Source organism: Lagopus leucura, unplaced genomic scaffold, assembly GCF_019238085.1.
Source record: "Lagopus leucura isolate 7727_CA_CO unplaced genomic scaffold, USGS_WTPT01 Super-Scaffold_100024, whole genome shotgun sequence".
NCBI lineage: Eukaryota > Metazoa > Chordata > Aves > Galliformes > Phasianidae > Lagopus > Lagopus leucura.
Window position 1 is genome coordinate 6,743,785 of NW_024962276.1, and position 17,457 is coordinate 6,761,241.

Below are 17,457 nucleotides of genomic sequence, written 5' to 3' on the forward strand. Positions count from 1 at the left end.
TCATGCAGTGCTGTGCAGCAGTGGTGAATCATAGCCTTTGATATGTGCCACGATAGAATCTGGGCACCACAGGTCACCACAGTGTCTGATCCCACTGTGAGCTGATCCTCGAGGCTGCAGGAGTCCGAGCTGCCTGCAAATCTGCACCTTTGGGGCAGCTGTGAAGAAATAGAAGTTGTCAGCAGTCGATGATGAACGTCCCTCCTGGCAGTCACAAGTTCACTGCCTGAGGACAGAGGGGTTCCTGTGGTGCCTGGAGGTAGGAGGGGACAGATAATGCTCTGATGGTGCCATTCAGCCCTGGACAAACTGAGTGTGTGAGTCCCTTTCAAGTTTGCTGTGATCCTGCTGGGACAAAAAAAAGAATAAATCCCGTGCTGGCAAAGAGAACCTACAGAAACCTGGGGAAAAGAATAAAACCTTTCTTCTTCGGGCTTAGGGGGTACCTAAAATTGTTGGACTAGATGACCTTGGAGGTCTTTTCCAATTTTAATGGTTCTGTGATTCTTTACAGTGGTACCTGCAGGCTCTGGGCTAATGGAGTGCCTGACATGCATAGAGGAGTTGTGATGAGGCAAGCTGAGCCTCGTGCTGGCACATTTGCTCCATCCCTTTCCATAGCAGGAATAGGGACGGTTCCAGCTGCCCCGTGGCATCTGTGGAGCCCATCTGCTGGAGCCTCAGCCAGATGGTGAGGGTCAAAGGTAGGCTAGCCTTGAACCCAGCTCTCCCAGCAGCCCGGATGTGTTGCAACATCAGGGAGAAGAATTTGAAAGGTCAAATTCCTCCAGAGTGTAACATCATTGAGTTGGGTCAGTTCAGACCTCCAGCGATGTGCTCAGGCAGCCTGGTACCCTAACATGGACGTGTTTAAAGGAATTAATGTGTGACTGGTGAGGAACTGGCTGGAGCACACAGCTGGGCTGCCCTCTGTGAGCTGCTTCCAACAGCTGGGATCTTCTCAGCAATGCTGATGTAAATCCAGAATGGAGGAAATTCCCAGCAGTGTGCAGCACTGGGAGAGCAGCAGCAGGCTTTTCCTCTGCAGATTTCCAGCAGAGTTTTCATTCCCTGAGTTTTCTCCAGATACGTGCATCCATATTCTGAAATGCAGCCAACATCCTGCTACTAAAATAAACCTCACAAATGCACCGTGTCTGGAACCATTAAGATTAAGAGCTGCCATATAAGAAAAATGTCAGAACACAACAGATTTGTGTCAGACACTCATCTGTTTGAAGAAAGCCCCTTTCTTTTAAGGGACCTTGCTGCTGGCTGATGTCCAGAGACTGTGGAAAATCCACTCCCCCCTGAGTTCAACATACAGCTAAATTAGAAACTAAAGAGCCTTTTGCAATGAAGTTGAGTTTTATTTAAGCATCAGACCCTAGGAGAGCATGATCAGAGCTGCTGTCTGGCCAGGGATGGATGGAGCACACAGGTTTGGGACTGCTGTACAGGGGACATCCCAGAGCAGCCATCTTCAGACAGCTCCTCATGTGTAACCATCTGACTGCTGAGAAAGTTGCTGTTTGTATGTACTTATATAGCAAACAATGCTAATGATTTCAGGCTACAGTGACCCCAGCTGCAGGGCAGCCTCTCTATTGGGTATGCAGGGACACATTTCCTGTTTAAACTCACACAAGTGTTCTCAAGTTTCCCCATGTGCTCAGCACTGAGGCTGCACCTTGAGTTGTGCGTTCACTGCAAGAAAGACATCGAGGCCCTGGGATGCTTGCAGAGAAGGGCTGTGAGCACAAGGCTTATGGGGATTGGCTGAGGGAGCTGGGATTGTTCAATGGGGAGAAGAGGAGGCTCAGGGGGGACCTCATTGCTCACTACAGCTCCCTGAGAGGAGGATGTGGTGAGGTGGGAGTCCTCTGCTCCCAGGTAACTGCAATGGGATGAGAGGAGATGGTCTCGTGTTGCACCAGGGGAAGTGTGGGTTGGATGCAGACCCCATAAGTTCATCCTGCAGGTCGCCTGGCTTCTTTGTACCCCTGTGAACTGGTGTTCCGCTGCTGTTTGCACTGCCAGCTGTAGAATAACAGGACATCCGACAGCGCAGCGCCCGGTAAAGCTCCGCGGGCAGCGGGAGGTCCCGGCTGCAGTTCCGCCTTCAGCCGCGCGGTGGCGCCAGAGGATCGGGGAGCGCGCTCCGTGCGCAGCCGGTGGGTCGGGCGGAGGAAGCGGGGTCCGATCCGCCGGGTTCCGCTTTCCGACACCGCATCTCCTCACCCCATGGGGCTGCAGGTGGGCTGCCAGCCCTTTCCCCGTTTGATCTGGTTGCTCTTTAAGAGCAAGCAATGCTTTTTTAGTTGCTCTGTGTCTCTTCTACTTGGTTCAACGAGCACAGGTCAGGCCCATTGACTGCAGCCGTAATTTTTACAGCTGCTACATAGGTTCATTGAGTTCAGGGCCACAGGCTCAAAACCAGCTCCCCTGCCCTAATGAGCCCCAGTACTTAATTAATGTAGATAAGGCGGGACAAATAAAAACAAGGCAAAACTCCTCTGGCTTTGAACCACCCCGAGGGAGCAGGTCTTGGCACAGGAAAAGAGAGATTGTAATGCTGTAATAACAGTGATAATTAATTGTATTTATAAAGCATCCCCTGATGGTTCTGGATGCTATACAATGTTAAGCATCTTTGGAAGCAGCAATAACAAGAGGCCCAATAAGGAAGGGCTGCAGAAATCGGTGTCTGCACAGCAGCCATTGGGAGAATCTGCAGGGCTGACCAAGGAAAGTGAATGGGGATAAATGGGGACAAATGGGGATGAATGGGGATAAGGGGAGCACATTTGGGTCGTGAGGAGCAAATCTGTTCCAGTTCCTGGTTTGTGTGTCACGACCCAGGCGTTATTTCCTCTCTGTATTGCAGCCAGGTGGAATAAAGGCTGGAAAAGACCTCTAAGATAATCTTAGCACACGAGTTAAAGCTGTAGTTTCACAGAATCCAGTCCACCAGTGCCCCCACCACAAATTCTGCCCACTAACCGTGTCCCTAAGCAGCACATCTGCATGGACCTGGAACACTTCCAGGGATGGGGACCTTCCCAACTCTCTGAGCAGCCTCTGCTACAGCATCACGGCTGTTTTGGAAGAGAAATGTTTCCTAAAACCCAACCAGATCCTTTTCCTCCACGCAACCTTCCGGCTCACACATGGGGCTGTTACTGCCATCCAAAATCCGGGAAGAAAACCCTCTTTAACTCGGGCTTGCTGTCAGAACCACAGCCCGGCACTTGGGGATGCAGCCCATCGATCCCGTGCACTTCAGGATTCCCTTTCGGTTCCCTCGCTCCGCGGATGGAGCTGCGCCGCAATTCGAGTCGCTTTGTGAAAAACAACGAGCACTTTCCAGGCTTCCCGAAAGCTCTCCCCGTCCGCTCCGACCCACCGGGCCGAGCACGGCTCACCGCCATCAACCACCTCCCCCCCCCCCTCAGCACCACCCCGGTGCCGCCGGGGGTCGGGCCGGGCGCGGCGGGGGCGGGCCTGACCGCACAACAGCGCCCCCTGGCGGGCCGGGCGGAGCGGAGCGGAGCAGAGCGGGATCGGGGAGCGGAGCGGAGCGGCGCGGGATGGCGGGCGCCCTGGCGGAGGTGCTGGGCGAGGTGTTGGTGTCGGCGGACGGCGAGGAGGTGGCGGTGTCGGCGTTGGCCGCCCGCGGGGTTTCGTTGGTTGGGCTGTATTTCGGTTGCAGCCTCAGCGGCCCCTGCGCGCAGCTCGGCGCCAGCCTGGCCGCCTTTTACGGGCGCTTTAGGGGGGAGGCGGCGGCGGCGAGCGGAGCTCAGCGCCTCGAGATCGTCTTCGTGTCGGCGGAGCAGGAGCAGCAGCAGTGGCAGGAGGCCGTGCGGGCCATGCCTTGGCTGGCGCTGCCCTTCGCCGAGAAACACCGCAAGGTGAGAGTCGAAGCCGCGGGGAGGCAGAGGGGCTTTGTCCGGGGGGCGGCGGGCCGGAACGCAGCGCGGGGGGGAGCGGAGCTTCCGGAAAGTTCCGAGACCCCGGGGCGGGTGGTGGGGAGCGGGCGTGAAGCTGGGGGTGAGGGGGGGGGGGGGGGGGCGGGGGTTTCTATGGGCTGTTAGAGGGGGTCGGGTGGTTGGGAGGCTCGGAGCCGGGCTTTGGTTGCTGGTCGAGGTGGCGGAGCTGAGCCGGCGCTGCTCGGTCGCGGTGTTTGCATAGCAGCTGATCGCTGCGCTGCGCTACAAGTTACGGCTCCTCATCGGCGGCGTTTCGGCTGAAAGACGGAGAAATGGCAGACGGAAAGAGCTCCGTAAAGCACGCAGAGCCGGGCTGCGAAGGAAGGAGCAGATTTTCAGATTTCGACGAGTTCCCGGCTTTGGTATTTAAAAGAAAGAAAGAAAAAAAAAGTCTCTACAAATCCGATCTTCCCTGAAACCATTGAGCAATAACGAGAAAGATGGAGCCCCGCCGTGCCATTTCTCAGCGTCTTGCTGGAGCGTAATTGCAGCTCCTGGCTGAGTGCTCGGAGCTTCACCCCACAGCTTTGGGGCTGAGCTCTGTAAGGTGCGGCTGTGCCTGAGCATCCCTGGTGCAGAGGAGGCTCCTCCATCCCCAGCGGGCTCTGAGCCCTCTGTCTGCATCAGCACGGACATCTTTAAGACGTTCGCTGCCATCTGGGCTCGCTGTCGGGTGTCCCCTATCCTGAGCAGCGTCAGTGGTGACATTTCAGCTCGTTCTGCTCGGTGCAGGGTTGGTGTTTGGGTGCTGCACTGAAGGCTCCGATTTCCCTTGGAAGCCAAAGCGCTGCTGTGTGAGCGCTGGGGTCGGTTTGTTCAGTGAGGAACTTGCTTCGTCCCTCAGAGGAATTGCATCCAAAGCTGCTGTCTTGAGAGCCAAAAGCTCTCAGTGCAGGGGCACGGGAGGGTTGTGGTTCCAATTAGAAGCTGGCAGTTTCCCTGCAGAACGTTGCAGATTGTTTAGATGGGGGACTTTCTGCCTCTCGTATTTGCTTTGAAGATTCCACTTCAACAGAGTTAAACTGTTGGGATGTAGTTAAAGTGGAAAGTGGCATTAATTTCATATTCTGGTCAGTGCTTCCATCTATTAGATTGCGAGAAAACGTGAAATTAAAAGATTATAAGGTCTTAAATTCTTATTCCAAGAAACCCTGAGTTAAATTCAGGATTATTTTTGTGCGGAGTGTAAAGTAATCGAAGCTTGTGCTGTATATTTTCAAAACTAAGCAGATGTGATGTGGCTTTGGAGGAAGTTTAATCTGCGGATAACAGAGAACCTATTTGTAAGTTATAAGGGCAATTATGTCAGGATATCAGGTTTCTAAACAGGAGATTTATAATCTGTAGCTCAGGCAGCTCCAAGACTCCTCGTATAATGGGCTGATTTTTAAATAGTCGGGCTAACGACCCGGCTGTCTAGAGAAGCACAAACTTTCTATTTTTCAAACATGTGCCAGCAGGAGCCGGGGGTGTGCAGCATATGTTCAGTACCTTGCAGGCTTAATTTGTTTTGAAACAAAAGCATTAAAAAAAAACGCAGGCCGTCTTGTTGAGTTATGGCTCTTTTGCTCTGAAGGCTCTTTTTGAGCTCGGTGTGAGCCAAACCCTGGAGAATTGTGTAGATTTAGTGGCAAAAAGGCATCGTGTGGATACAGAACAGGGATGAGAGAGAGGGAGAGATGTGGGAGATTTGGGCAGGGAGCTGAACCTCATCCCTGAGCGCTCGGCCTCAGTGCATTGCCCAGCCTGGAGGTTTGGGAGAACCACTGTGTGTTGGTTTGTTGGAGGCTGTGACAGCGTTGGCTGGAGATGAGTTATTGTCCGTGTTGCTGCTGCTCGGAATTATTGAACATCATGGCTCTTATGGTGCTGGTTTCCTGCCTGTCAGACTGCTGAAATATTTATCAGTGCAGGCGTTGCCTATCTCTGGTGCACATTTGTGGCTCTGGGCAGCCTGGCCCTGGTGGTTGGTGACCCTGCACATAGCAAGGGGTTGAAATTAGATGATCATTGTGGTCCTTTTCAACCCAGGCCATTCTGTGATACTCTGTGTTGGTTTTTGTTCTTTGTATTTCTCCCTCTTTCCAAGCTCAGGCGCTGGATTGAAGGAGCTGCTTCCTTTTGGGGCTGGCAGTAAAATTCCCACAGTCCTCAGAGGAAAACAGCATCTTGCTCCTATGGTAATTGGAGCAAGCAGTATGGGCTGTCAAAGGAAACAGCCACTCCTCATGGAATTCCTCAGTAACTCAATAATGCCAGGCTGCAGATAGCAAGGGCGGAACAGTCCGCAGAGACCAGCTGAATTGGGGAAACTTCAGCATCTAGCAATTTCTGTTTCCAAATGAGTAATAAAAGAGCAGCAGAAGTCAGCAAACATGTGGACGTGGGGAAAGCCTTTGATTAATGAGTAGGATGGCACCGTGCCTCTGTCTGAGCCACAGACAGCCATGTTAGTGGCTTTTTTCAAGAGCACTGAATGAGATCGGAGGCCTTGGGCTCTTCATGCACGTCCCTCAATGAAGCAGTTTGTATTTGGCTTTGGGGACAGATAACGCAGCTGTTGGTAATTGATTTATCTTCTGGTAGTGCCCAGAGTTGCTGAGCAGAGCATGAGAGAGAGATGTCGATCCGTGCCTTTGTTTTTTTGGGGGTTTCGGTTTAGCATCACCCTGTCGTTATCTGCTTGCACAAACAGCTGCTCGAGTTTTGGAGAATTGGTTTAATGATGGCAGTAATTGCTGACTGCTGCCCCAGCTCAGTAATGTCCGCAGCCCCATCTGCCTTCATGCCCTGGCCCAGGATGAGATGGGACAGCAGCCCCACCACCTCCTGGGACCATCTTCAGGGTCTCCTGTCACCTGTGTTGGGTGAATTTAGGAGCTTGTGGGATGTTTATGGCACAGAGCCTTCTGCAGGAGCATGCCATGGGTATCAGGAAAAGGAAAGAGTGGTGCTGCAGTGGCACAGCTGCCCAGGGAGCTGGAGGATTCCAGAGTGTGATTCTGTCCCCCCAGCTGTGTGTCCTCTTAGTGGTCTTTGCTACAGAAGTGCCCCATTTTGGTGTCAGCTACGTGCTGTCCCACATCCCTGCGTTTGGCAGCATGGCAGAAGGGTCAGTAGAGTGGAGGAGAAATAGTGCTGCTGGGTCTGCACTGATATCCTGAGCTGGAGGAGACTGCCAAGGGACCATCAGAGATCGTCACTGGGAGAGAAGCACTGCATTTTTTGCTGCTGTTATTTTGCCCTTGCTTTTGTTTTCACTCGTTACTTATTTGGCGCAGTCATCTCTCTCTTTTTAATCCTGCTTTTCCTAATTGCACTGTCTTGGTGCAGCCATTCTGAGCACAGCGGTGTCTGTTCTGTGCTCTGCCTCCCAATCTCTGTTTTCTTTCTACTGTATTTCTGTGTCTGCTTGAATGTTGCCCATATGCGTCCTGGCAAGGCAGAACTGCTTCCAGTGGGGCTGAAAAAGTTCTTTTCTGCTTTTAAATAAATGCAGAGCACATTTATTACATTTCTGTGATTGCTCTGTGAAGTCTCTGAAAACAATTCGAAGCTCTTTCTGCTCATGCTGGTAAATATGTTTTGCTTGGTTTTCCTTTATCCTAAGGCTGGATTTGTGTATGCTGGTCTGCGTGTTATCTCCCACCCTAATACAAAATGTGAGTTCTGTGACAGAGAGGCGTGTAGTCTGTCTCTGTATGAGAGAAAAGCCTCTTTGTTTTGCCCTCAGGAGGTGGAAGGAGCTGGCTCTCCCTTTGGATGCTATTTTAGTGTCTAGTCAAATGCAATGGGTGAACCTGACTGGACAGGCTTGGGAGAGCCTGCATTGTGAGTGCATCTCCATCTCTGCAGGTAGAAGGTTGGTCGTGAGATGGAGGCTAAAATGTGACCACGTCTCATGAAGTCTTTTACAACAAATATTCATTTCTCATTATTATTAGTAGATTTTTTTAAAGTGTTTTCTGTCCTTTGTACCCAAGAGAAAGGCTCTGTCTTTCTGTTTAAGAACACCTCCAGCTCTGCTAATGAGAATGATCTGGGATGCATTGCAGCACCAACTGGGCTGCAGTTACTGAGGTGAAAATGCCATTAAATTACACTGTCTGCCTGTTTTCTGGGGAGGTGGGGAGGCTCCAACCTTTGCATACAGCTTAAGATATACCCTGGTTTTCAGGGACTTTCCTCTTTGCAGTCACCATCTGCTGAGGCCTGGGAGGCAAAGTGGTCAGCACAGATGTGGGATTTGTCTGACAGAAGATTTGGTAAATCACTTGAAGCAGCTTTTGAGTTTCATCATATAAAACTATCCAGTTAATAACTTTCAGCTGTATCCCTGACTTTGTGTTTTCGGGGTGGGAATGTGTGTGAAATTGTTGGCTCGCAGAGACATGGATTTGAAAAATATGGACTTTTCATGACATCAGGCTATTGAGTAAGAAGCAAGGCATTAACAGCACCAACTGATGGCTTTGTTTGCTTTGAAACTCACTGGTTCTGCAGCACGGGGATGGGAGATCTGTGGGAGCAGCAGTGAGGAGCCCGTGTGCTGTTTTTCATTGTGGCATCTTAATCCAGATGTTGAAAATGAAAGATGTTTAAAAATGCAAGCCTGACAGTTTTGTTTGTTGCTTTCGGGTTGCAGAGGCAGCTTTACTCTTTAAACTAATCAGCCCAATTCCAACAGTGCATTTTTTTGGAAGCTGAACTGCTTTCCAGGACAAGGTACAGAATTAAGATCAATTCTGAGAAGTACAGCAGTGAACTTTTAAATATGACTCAGGAATGGCGATTCAGTGTTTCCACATGGTGAGGACAGCACCAAAGCCAAAACATTCTCTAATTCTCGTTGATGACGCTTTTGCAAATTAATTCTAAGCATGTTTCAGACAGCTTTGCAGCTCTGCACTGACCCTCTGTGCAGCTCATAGTTGTGCAAAGCCCCTCATCTTTCAGCGGAATCCCAGCCAGCGTTCACAGGCTGTGGATAAAATCCAGGCCCTACAATACCACTGCTGACGTCCTTGGAGGTTGGGTTTTGCATCCAAAACGTGGCTCAGTGAGCACTTGCTCAGGGGAAAATCCGTGTTGTGCATGTCTTGCTGATGTGTCATCTGCTGTGCTGTTCATTGCATCCTTCAGTTGATAAGAGCAGATAGTCGAGGTGCTGCTCTGATGCCTTTGGCATCATTCCCCAGACCTCAGGGGTCTCTGGATAAGGCCCACGCTCTGCTCAGTTCCTCCCAGCTCTGCTGGCTTGCAGTTGGGTCTCGTGCTGGCATTTCCTTTGGGTTGTGACCCATCCCCACTGCCCTGGGCTTTTCAAGCAGCTTGATAACATTTAGATTGGAAATGCTCATTTTTTTTTTAGATTGGAAATGCTCCCTTTTGTACCATCACCTGTAGTTTTCTGTAGGTACTTCCTAGTGCTAGAGAAGGTCTGTGTGAAATGTTCATTGTTAGCAGATAAAAGTTTTGAGAGTGTCGAGGGATTTGGGGAGTTTTTTGATCCTTTCTCACGGACATCTTTGTCATGTTTCAAAGCAGCTCATGGTGAGGTTAGCTCATGCTGGCCAGGATAAGGTTTCACTTCTGTGTTTTACATTCTTGCCTTTTCAGCAACGTTCCCAGCATAGAAGTTGGGGTATGGTTTTAATCTAAGCGTAGTCAAAAGATACTGCACTTCACAGCAAGCAGGCCAGCCCTGCTGCCCAGCAAAGCAGATGGAACAAAGCCATCATCTGCTCTGCGTTGTGCTGGCAGATGGAGGGGTGCAGGTGAAGTGGGGTGCTGCTGGGGCTGCAGTGCGCCCAGCTGAGCCCAGGAGAGCAATTTTGGGCAACCTCTGCATGCTGAGAAGCTGCTGGCTGTGCTGGTCTGTGTGAGTTGCTTCCTCCTCCTTTTTCTCCTTCCCCTCCTATTTTTATCGGGGAAACAAGTTCCAAGCAAAATATTCCAAAGTGATACTTAATTACTCTTTAAAATGCAACTATTTGTCTTATCAGCCATGTGGATTTCTGTTTGCTGCTTTGATTTGACAGTGAGTAGTTTGTCATTTTTTAAAAGCTTACACACTCCAGGAATCTGTGATTTTTATGCTTTTGAAAGGAGAGATGTTGAATTAACTGCTGCTTTGAACTATTCACGGATAATTTCAGGCCCCCTGCTTTCAGCAACTAACAAGCTGACTCCTGAGCTTTCAGGCTGGGTTGAATACTGAATAATCATGACTTTGTAGCTGTATGTGTTCTTTAAACCAGTTCCATAACACATCACAGCGTAGTACGCCGTGCTTGAGATGCTCTCCAGACAGATTACTTTGTGCTAATGCCATCTCCATGCACGAACAATTAGGGAAGAGAAGAGTAACGCAAACGTGGTGAGGGTGTTTGGATTCCTTGTGACTTGTGCTTTGTATACATTGATTTCCTTTAGTTTCCTTCCCCCCGGCCCTTTCTGGTTTTCATGCCTTCACTCTCCGCGTTGGGTTTTATTTTAGCTTTCAGCAGGGGACATCTGATTTGTTTGAATTCCAGCCATGCCATGCAGCCCTGCTATGGGATGCACTTTCAGAGCCATTTCTGAGATGAGCAGCTGCAGTTGTAGGCACTTGAGGGACCTGTCCATGGCTGCAGAAAGCAAATCTGTGCTGCTGGGACCATTAAACCCCTCCACCTCGGTGAGTCTGTATTTCAAGTAGGCAACACGGGCAAAAGGCATGGGGAGATTAACAGCCCAGAGAAGTCATACAGGAAATCCATTCCAAAGGAGGGCATTTAATCTGGATGCATTCCAGACCTGTGCCTTCAGCCCAGCATCGTCCCCTTCCCTTGGTTCCTTTTCAGGGGAGCTGGGGGCTTTGTCCCATTGGGCTGCAGCAATGCTGGGAATGAGATGAGGAGTTGATGAATAAGCAAAAAGGCCAGTAGAGCAGCTCTCTTTCCCACTAGAGAATTTAAACAAGTATCCAGATTAAAGCATGAACATCCTGTGCATATGTTCTGCTGTGCGGCAGCTCAGCACATCATCATCTTAAGTTTTCTGAAGAAAATGCAGTGTCTTGTTGTTTGGGTTTAGAGTACACGGAATTAATGGAAGGGTGGAACTAAACAGATGCAGTTTTCAGCGTATTCTCACGCCTGACTTTCAACACCATGAACAATTGAAATCAACAATTAATATGTAAAGAATTTGTGGTCTTTATTTCGTTTGACTGCCTGCCTGCTGCTGTTGCGTCAGGGCATTGCATGTTGCAATATGATCAGCCCCCTGCCCGGAGCACAGCAAGCCCTTCTGCTCTCAAAACAAAGACGAGAGAGCTCTGAGGATGTTCCTGCTCCCTGTGCTACCATGGTGAGAACTTGGTCTGTGGAGTGAAATCCCAAGGGCTGCACTTCAGGTGAGCTGTGCCAGGCCCCAGGAGCGTGAGTGTGGGAGCCCCTGCACTGCAAAAGCAAACTCAAGGCACAGCAAATCTTGCAGTGCTTGCTCGAAGCCCACGGAGTCCTTGGAAGGAGGAATGCAGCAGGGTGAGCAGAGCCAGAGACCTCCTTGCTGCCTGGGGCAAGGGCAGAGACGAGTTTCCCAGGCAGAGAAGTGCAGCAGGAGGGCAGTTTATGAGGCTGTGCTTTGTGATTTCCACCCTTGCAGGGCTGGAGCTTGTGCTGCCCAACCAAGAGGAGAGAGCTTGGAGTCCTCTGGAAGCATTTTGTCCATCTTTACGACTGCGGCTAAATGAAATTTGAGTTTAAAATATGTTAATGGAGGAACGGTGCAAAGGTCCCCAGTTAAAATCAGTTTGCCAAAGTTACCAGCTTTTTATTTTGTGGCTGAGGTATTAAAAAGAACTGGCTAGTGGCATCCAGGGATGCCCAGGTGTGCTGGCTGGGGGCAGCTCAGTGACCCCATAGGCTGCTGAGAAAGGAGCCTTGTTTTATGTCTCAGTGCAAGGATTCAGGAATCTGGGTGAGAATTAGGTAATATTTGCAGAGGAGAGTAAAGTACAACTGGAACTAATTGCAACTGTGTGAGTGAGCTGCTGAGAGAAATTCTACTTCTCCCATGTTCCCAAGAGACTTCCAGTGGAGAGATGAAGTCATAGCCATTACTTCACGAGCATTAACTCAGGATGCTGACAAATGAGCGCTGGTGATTAGTGCCTGACCAGTCGGGGAGAATGTTGCCCCTGGCTTTTCCCCCTGCCTCTGCTTGGAGGCTGCTGCCCTCGGCGCAGGGCTGGCAGAAGCAAGTGCTGACGGCCATGGTGCGCTAATTGCCAGCTCAGCGTATTCTTCTGAGCTGTCGGTGCTTTGGCAGGCAATGCCAGCTCTCAACCGGGCAGCTCCAGAGCCAAGTCACAGTAGCTTCCAGAAATTGTACAAGGCAGATGGAGCCTTGGATGGACGGGTGGGCAGGCAGGCAGGCATGAGCAGCTCTCCTTGTAATCGCCCGAGTGCGACTTGCCAGGACGTCTCCTTCAACACCAGAGCCTGTGCCCTGTGCAGGGGGTGTTAATTGTACCCCATGGTCTGAGCCCTGCTTCCAGAGCAAACAAATGGGTTCAGGATCTCACCCCTGCAACTTGCAGCATCGCTACGAGAGTCCCTTTTGGAAAAAGTGTGAAATTTATGGTAATATGTGCTGAGGATCTTATGGCAGGTCTGAGCTGCTAAGTCCTCTAAACCTGAGCCCACGGCTTCATTGACAGGGCCTCTCACTTTGCTCCGCTCCAAGCTTATGGTTTCACTGCTCCAATATTTTTCCATACATGGAAGCATTCCTGCCCCAGCCTGGGCTAATCCTGACATGCCACTGTATCTGGATGTTAGCTCATTTCTTGCAGCTGACACTGTACAAAGGCTGATCTCTGAACTGGCTTTTGTTTAAATACATTTAAGTCAACCAGCAGAAGTCTCACCCCATAGGTAAGCAGGAAAAAAAAGAAAGCGTGGTTATCTGCTTTACCTACCTTGCAGGGCTGCTGGGTGGATGAACTGGTCCACGGTAACGCTGTGCTGTGGAAATGAATGGTATGTAAATGCCAAAGGGAACGTGGCTTGTTTTACCTGGATCTGTTTTGGTTTCCTGGCACAAGCCCCCCAGTTTTGCTGCAGCAGTTTTGCTTGCCTCTTCTCTGCTCTGAGCCCATTCCCCACTGGGGCCATCCCCTGTCCCCACCAGGAGATGTGGAGGCAGAAGAACAGAATCCAAAGGTTCGCCCCCACCCTCTGTGGTGATTCAGAAGGACTATTCTGACTCTTCCAAAGTGTCAGTCTGATGGTCTGAGCTGTGGAACAACCTAAACCATCTCTGCTTGGTTGTTTCAGCCCTAGAGAAGTGCACCAGGAGGAGTTTGTGGGCATGGCTTCTCCTTTACCTCAGTGTGCACAGTGTGGCTGGATGATGTGTGGGACAGCAGCACTCCTGTGTTCGTGCAGGAAGGGGCTGTGGGACTGTTCTTGATATTGAATTATTATTTTTTTTCTTCATCAGGTTTTTCTGGATACTGCTCTGGTGCTCTTAGAGCAAATTGAAGGGCACCAGGCTGCAAATCCTGCCATACAAGTAATGCCTGGGTGCATAGCTTACAGGAGTGCACTTCTTTTATCAACTGATAGCTACTGTTTAACAGGGCAAGGAGCTAGGCTGATTTTACTCTAAGCTGATGACTGTACGAGCTTATTTTTAAGGGTGCTCCCTCTTTAATTCTGGTTTGTGGCTGTAGGGCAGAGATTGCATTGCTGCCACATTACAAGCTGCTTGTAACTACCTCTTGCCTGTAATCTTTGTGCTCTGGGAGCTCTCTTGGTGCCAGGGGCTTTTCCAATGCTTCTGTGGCTTCTCCACTGCATGCAGTGTGAGCCTGGCCAGCGCTGCCTGCTGCCCCCCGCTGCTGCGCTGCACGCTCCCCAAATCGCTTCGTTCCAGGGTTAGAAAAGACCCATTTTTGTGTCCTAAGCACTGGATTTCACAGATACATAAGGGGAGAGGCCTTAATGCCTTGTGCTTGATCGGCTAATCGGAAAGCATGGGAAGTTTTTCATAGGAAGATTTGCTGCCTGGCTTTGCGGTGCAGGTTAGCACAAGCATGTTTTATTCCTGTAGTGCAGCGGAGCAGCTGGATGCCTCCCACCATTGCTGCTGTTTATTTCTTTGATTTTGGTGGAGACACGCAGAAATAAATGAAATGAGGTGGGGGGTTCCCGAGAGCAATGCAGATGGCTGGAAATGAAGGGCAGAGATTACTTAAGTGATAATGGCATATTTTGGACTCCTTAAAGGAATGGAAGAAGCTGTGTGCTGCTGACCAGCAGCTTTCCTTGCGCTGATCCTCAGAGCTTTGCAGGCCACCTCTCTTGCAGTGCTTTCTTGACTCTCACGCTTCCTGGCTGCAGGTTTAATTATTTGATGTGACAGGAGCACGCAGGACCCCATTTCTCACAAGGAGCCTGCACACAGCAGCCTGCTCCCAGGACAGGTTTTTGCCTAGAGAGGCAGTTTCCAAGCCAGTTAATTGCCAGGTTGTGAAGCAGAAGGGGATGGGGCTGTCCCTGCCTTTCCCTGCAGGCCAATTCCTGCCGGCTGCGTGGTGACAGTGGCTCTGGAAGAGCCTTGTCCCAGTGCCAGGGCAGGCTGGGGAGAGATTTTGCCCAGGGGACAGGCAGCAGCAGGAGGAGGGTGGCAGCGATGCCTTGGCTGGGATATCAGCCTGATTCTGAACTGCAGGAAGGTTCCAGATTTTAGTCTAAGAACTGAATGCCCCATGAGCGGCGTGTGCTGTGTGTTGCTGTTTGGCTTTGGCTGTCTGACCTTGTTCTGGGCCCCATCCAACGTCTTCTTTTTGATGTTTGTGTCTGTGAGGTTTACTGCAGCCTTCACAGCTGAAACAGCGAAGTCTCTGGCGTAAAAACTTTGCTAGGATAAAACTTGATAGGGTGAGAAGCCATCGAATGGCACCTCCATCTGTGGCCTTCCTGCTAATTACTGAATTAACACTCCCAGGCATTTTTGTTACCTTTTCTTCTTGCTGGTTAAAACTGGAGATCTGATTTAGAGCTCTGGGATACGTTTGGGGAAAATAAGTGCCATAAAAACTGCTTACCTATGAGAGATGTATGGCTGATGGCACAAAACCACGTTACAACAAGAAGCAAGGGGACTTCATAGCTGCTGTCTGGGCAAATGCATCCCGAGCTGCATGTGGCCATTGGGTCCTGGAGTGGAGATTGTCTGGAGCCAGTCCTGCAGCAAGCCACAGACCCCTGGGGTGGGCATCCACCGTGTCACTGAGTGACATGGAGCAAAGAGCAGAGCCCAGTGTGATGCAGCCATGCTGCTGTTTGCAGAGGATGCCATGGGTAAAGATCAGGAGTTTTTAGGTTTTCTTTGCCAGGATGTAGCAGTGCTCATTACCAGGCTTAATAATGAAGAATCTAAAAATGTGATTCATCCATGAAGTATGTGATGGTAGAGTTGGGAAAATGCGTGCATGTGTTGGATGCTTCCTCTTAGGCGGTTGAGAAACCCTTGGAGTGTAGCATTTGTTGTTTTACTAAGTTGGGATTGAAATACTGAATGCTCAGAACATGCTAGCTCATGTCTGCTGTAGGAAGAGCTCAATTGCTCAATAGAAATGGCTTTTCATCCGGCCGCATTAAAGAGAAAATCAGCTCAAATCTATTGAGAAGATTATTGATATGTTTTTTTGTCATCTGCTCAGATTGCTGTTAGGAACCGTGGGAATGGCCTTGCAGGTACAGCTTGTGGTGAGGGAAGTCCTGCGTGAGAGACAGCAAGGCAGTTCTGTGCTGATGCTCACGCCTCTGGTATTTAGCCTGGTCTTTTGCTTTTTAATTATTACAGCAATTAGCGCAGTTACAGAGTGTGCCTTGCTGTTGGTGTTCTGCGCACTGCTAGCAGTGTTTGCCAGCCATGGGAAGACACCCAGCAGAAGGCCATTTCCACTTGGAAAAGGTACCACCAGTGACTCACTGTCCACATCGTATGTGCTCACAGCCTGGCAGCCCCGGATCCGAGAGGGATGCTGACAACTCGTGATCTGTGCAAGAACATGGAGCTCCGAGAACTGAGCGCTGCCAGAGAGGTGGCAAGAGGCAGCCAGGTGTGGGCTTGGGCAGTCACTTCTCTTGCTGTCCTGTTTGTTTTCCGTTATCATTATCAAAGGTGTTTGCTTTTGTCCGGAGCTTCCAGCCGCACAAAGTGTTGTGCAGGGTGCAGATGCAGTGCTGCACCATTCCCATTGAGGTCACGTCATGCTGTGCAGAGCTACCAGACAACTGATTTGGGAATTGTCACTTATTTGCACTTTTCCAGTGCCTTGCTTCTACCTTTGAAAGCACCTACCAGCAGAGAGATGGGTGTTTATGTGCTAAGCACCAGCTGCAGCACAGAGCTTGTTGTTCAGCACATCCTGCACTTACAGCTCTTGTGCGAATGAATGATTGTGCTCCAGCCTTCCCTGTTAAGAGCCATTGAAGGGCACAGCAGGTTCTTTCACCTTGCTGAACTGAACGTTACTGAAGAAAATAAGTTTAATCAAGTCCAGACCTTTTTGCTGGAGTTGCTGTGCTCTTCCCACTGCGCCGTGCCGTCCCAGGCAGCGCTCCCCTGTTGTGCCAGTCGAGCCCTGCCTGTTTGTGGGGCTCAGAGCCCTCGGAAGAAAGGAGCAAAGCCCCGGTGGTCTGGCTTCCAACCCCCTGTCCCCCTGCCTGTCCAGGACCAGGCTGGCATACCCCAGCTGAGCTTTGTTTTTGTTCAGGTATGAGCTCTTTTCTGTTCTGTTTACGCTCCACTTACCTAAAGAGCTTGGAGCCAGATGGTTTTCCTGTGGAGGATATAATTTCATTGGAGAGAAGCGGGGGTTTGTAAAACAATCCGTGGAATTAGTGGCACCTCAGCTCCTGCAGGGTCTCCCTGCCCCCTTTCTGGAATCTTATTTCTGTTCTTTGAAAGCTGAAATTTCCATTGCTGTTGATGCCCTGCCAGGCACTCTAGCAGGGTTACTTTCCCTTGGATGCAGTTCAAGAAACCATTGTTCCTTTTCTTTATCATTTGTCATCAAAGCGAGAGGAGCTTTCCCTGCACTTCCCTGCTGCCTCCAAGCACTGGGGAGAGCAGACGGCGTGTCCGCTCCTCAGACCTCTGACCAGAAACAGCCATTTGAAAAGATTTCGGTGACAAAGGAGTCAAAGCCTTCATATCCTCAAGAAAATATACTTCAGTAATTTAAAAAATACGATACTGGATCTGCTCAGGGTGTTGGCAGAGGTCTTGCTGAAAGCCCTCCTCCACAGATGTGAGCATCTGAAGGTGAAGACTTCATTCAGCACTGGGGGGTGTGTGTCAGTTTTATTGTATTTCCTTTGGGTTTAGGATTCGGGTGAACCCTTTCACATGATCATAGTGTATAGATTGTAAAAAAAAAAAAAAAAAAAAAAAAAAAAAAAAA

The 17,457-nt window shown here is 50.1% G+C and overlaps 1 protein-coding gene across 1 annotated transcript in view; it reads left to right on the forward strand.

Annotated features, from left to right (window-relative positions):
• The first annotated feature begins 3,565 nt into the window (after positions 1 to 3,565).
• NXN (nucleoredoxin) overlaps positions 3,566 to 17,457 on the forward strand; it is a 47,835-nt gene continuing 33,943 nt past the window's right edge. Inside the window, exon 1 of the mRNA XM_042879831.1 lies at positions 3,566 to 3,911. Within this exon, the coding sequence (XP_042735765.1) occupies positions 3,591 to 3,911 (321 nt within the window). The 5' untranslated portion in view covers positions 3,566 to 3,590. The remainder of the gene's footprint in view (positions 3,912 to 17,457) is intronic.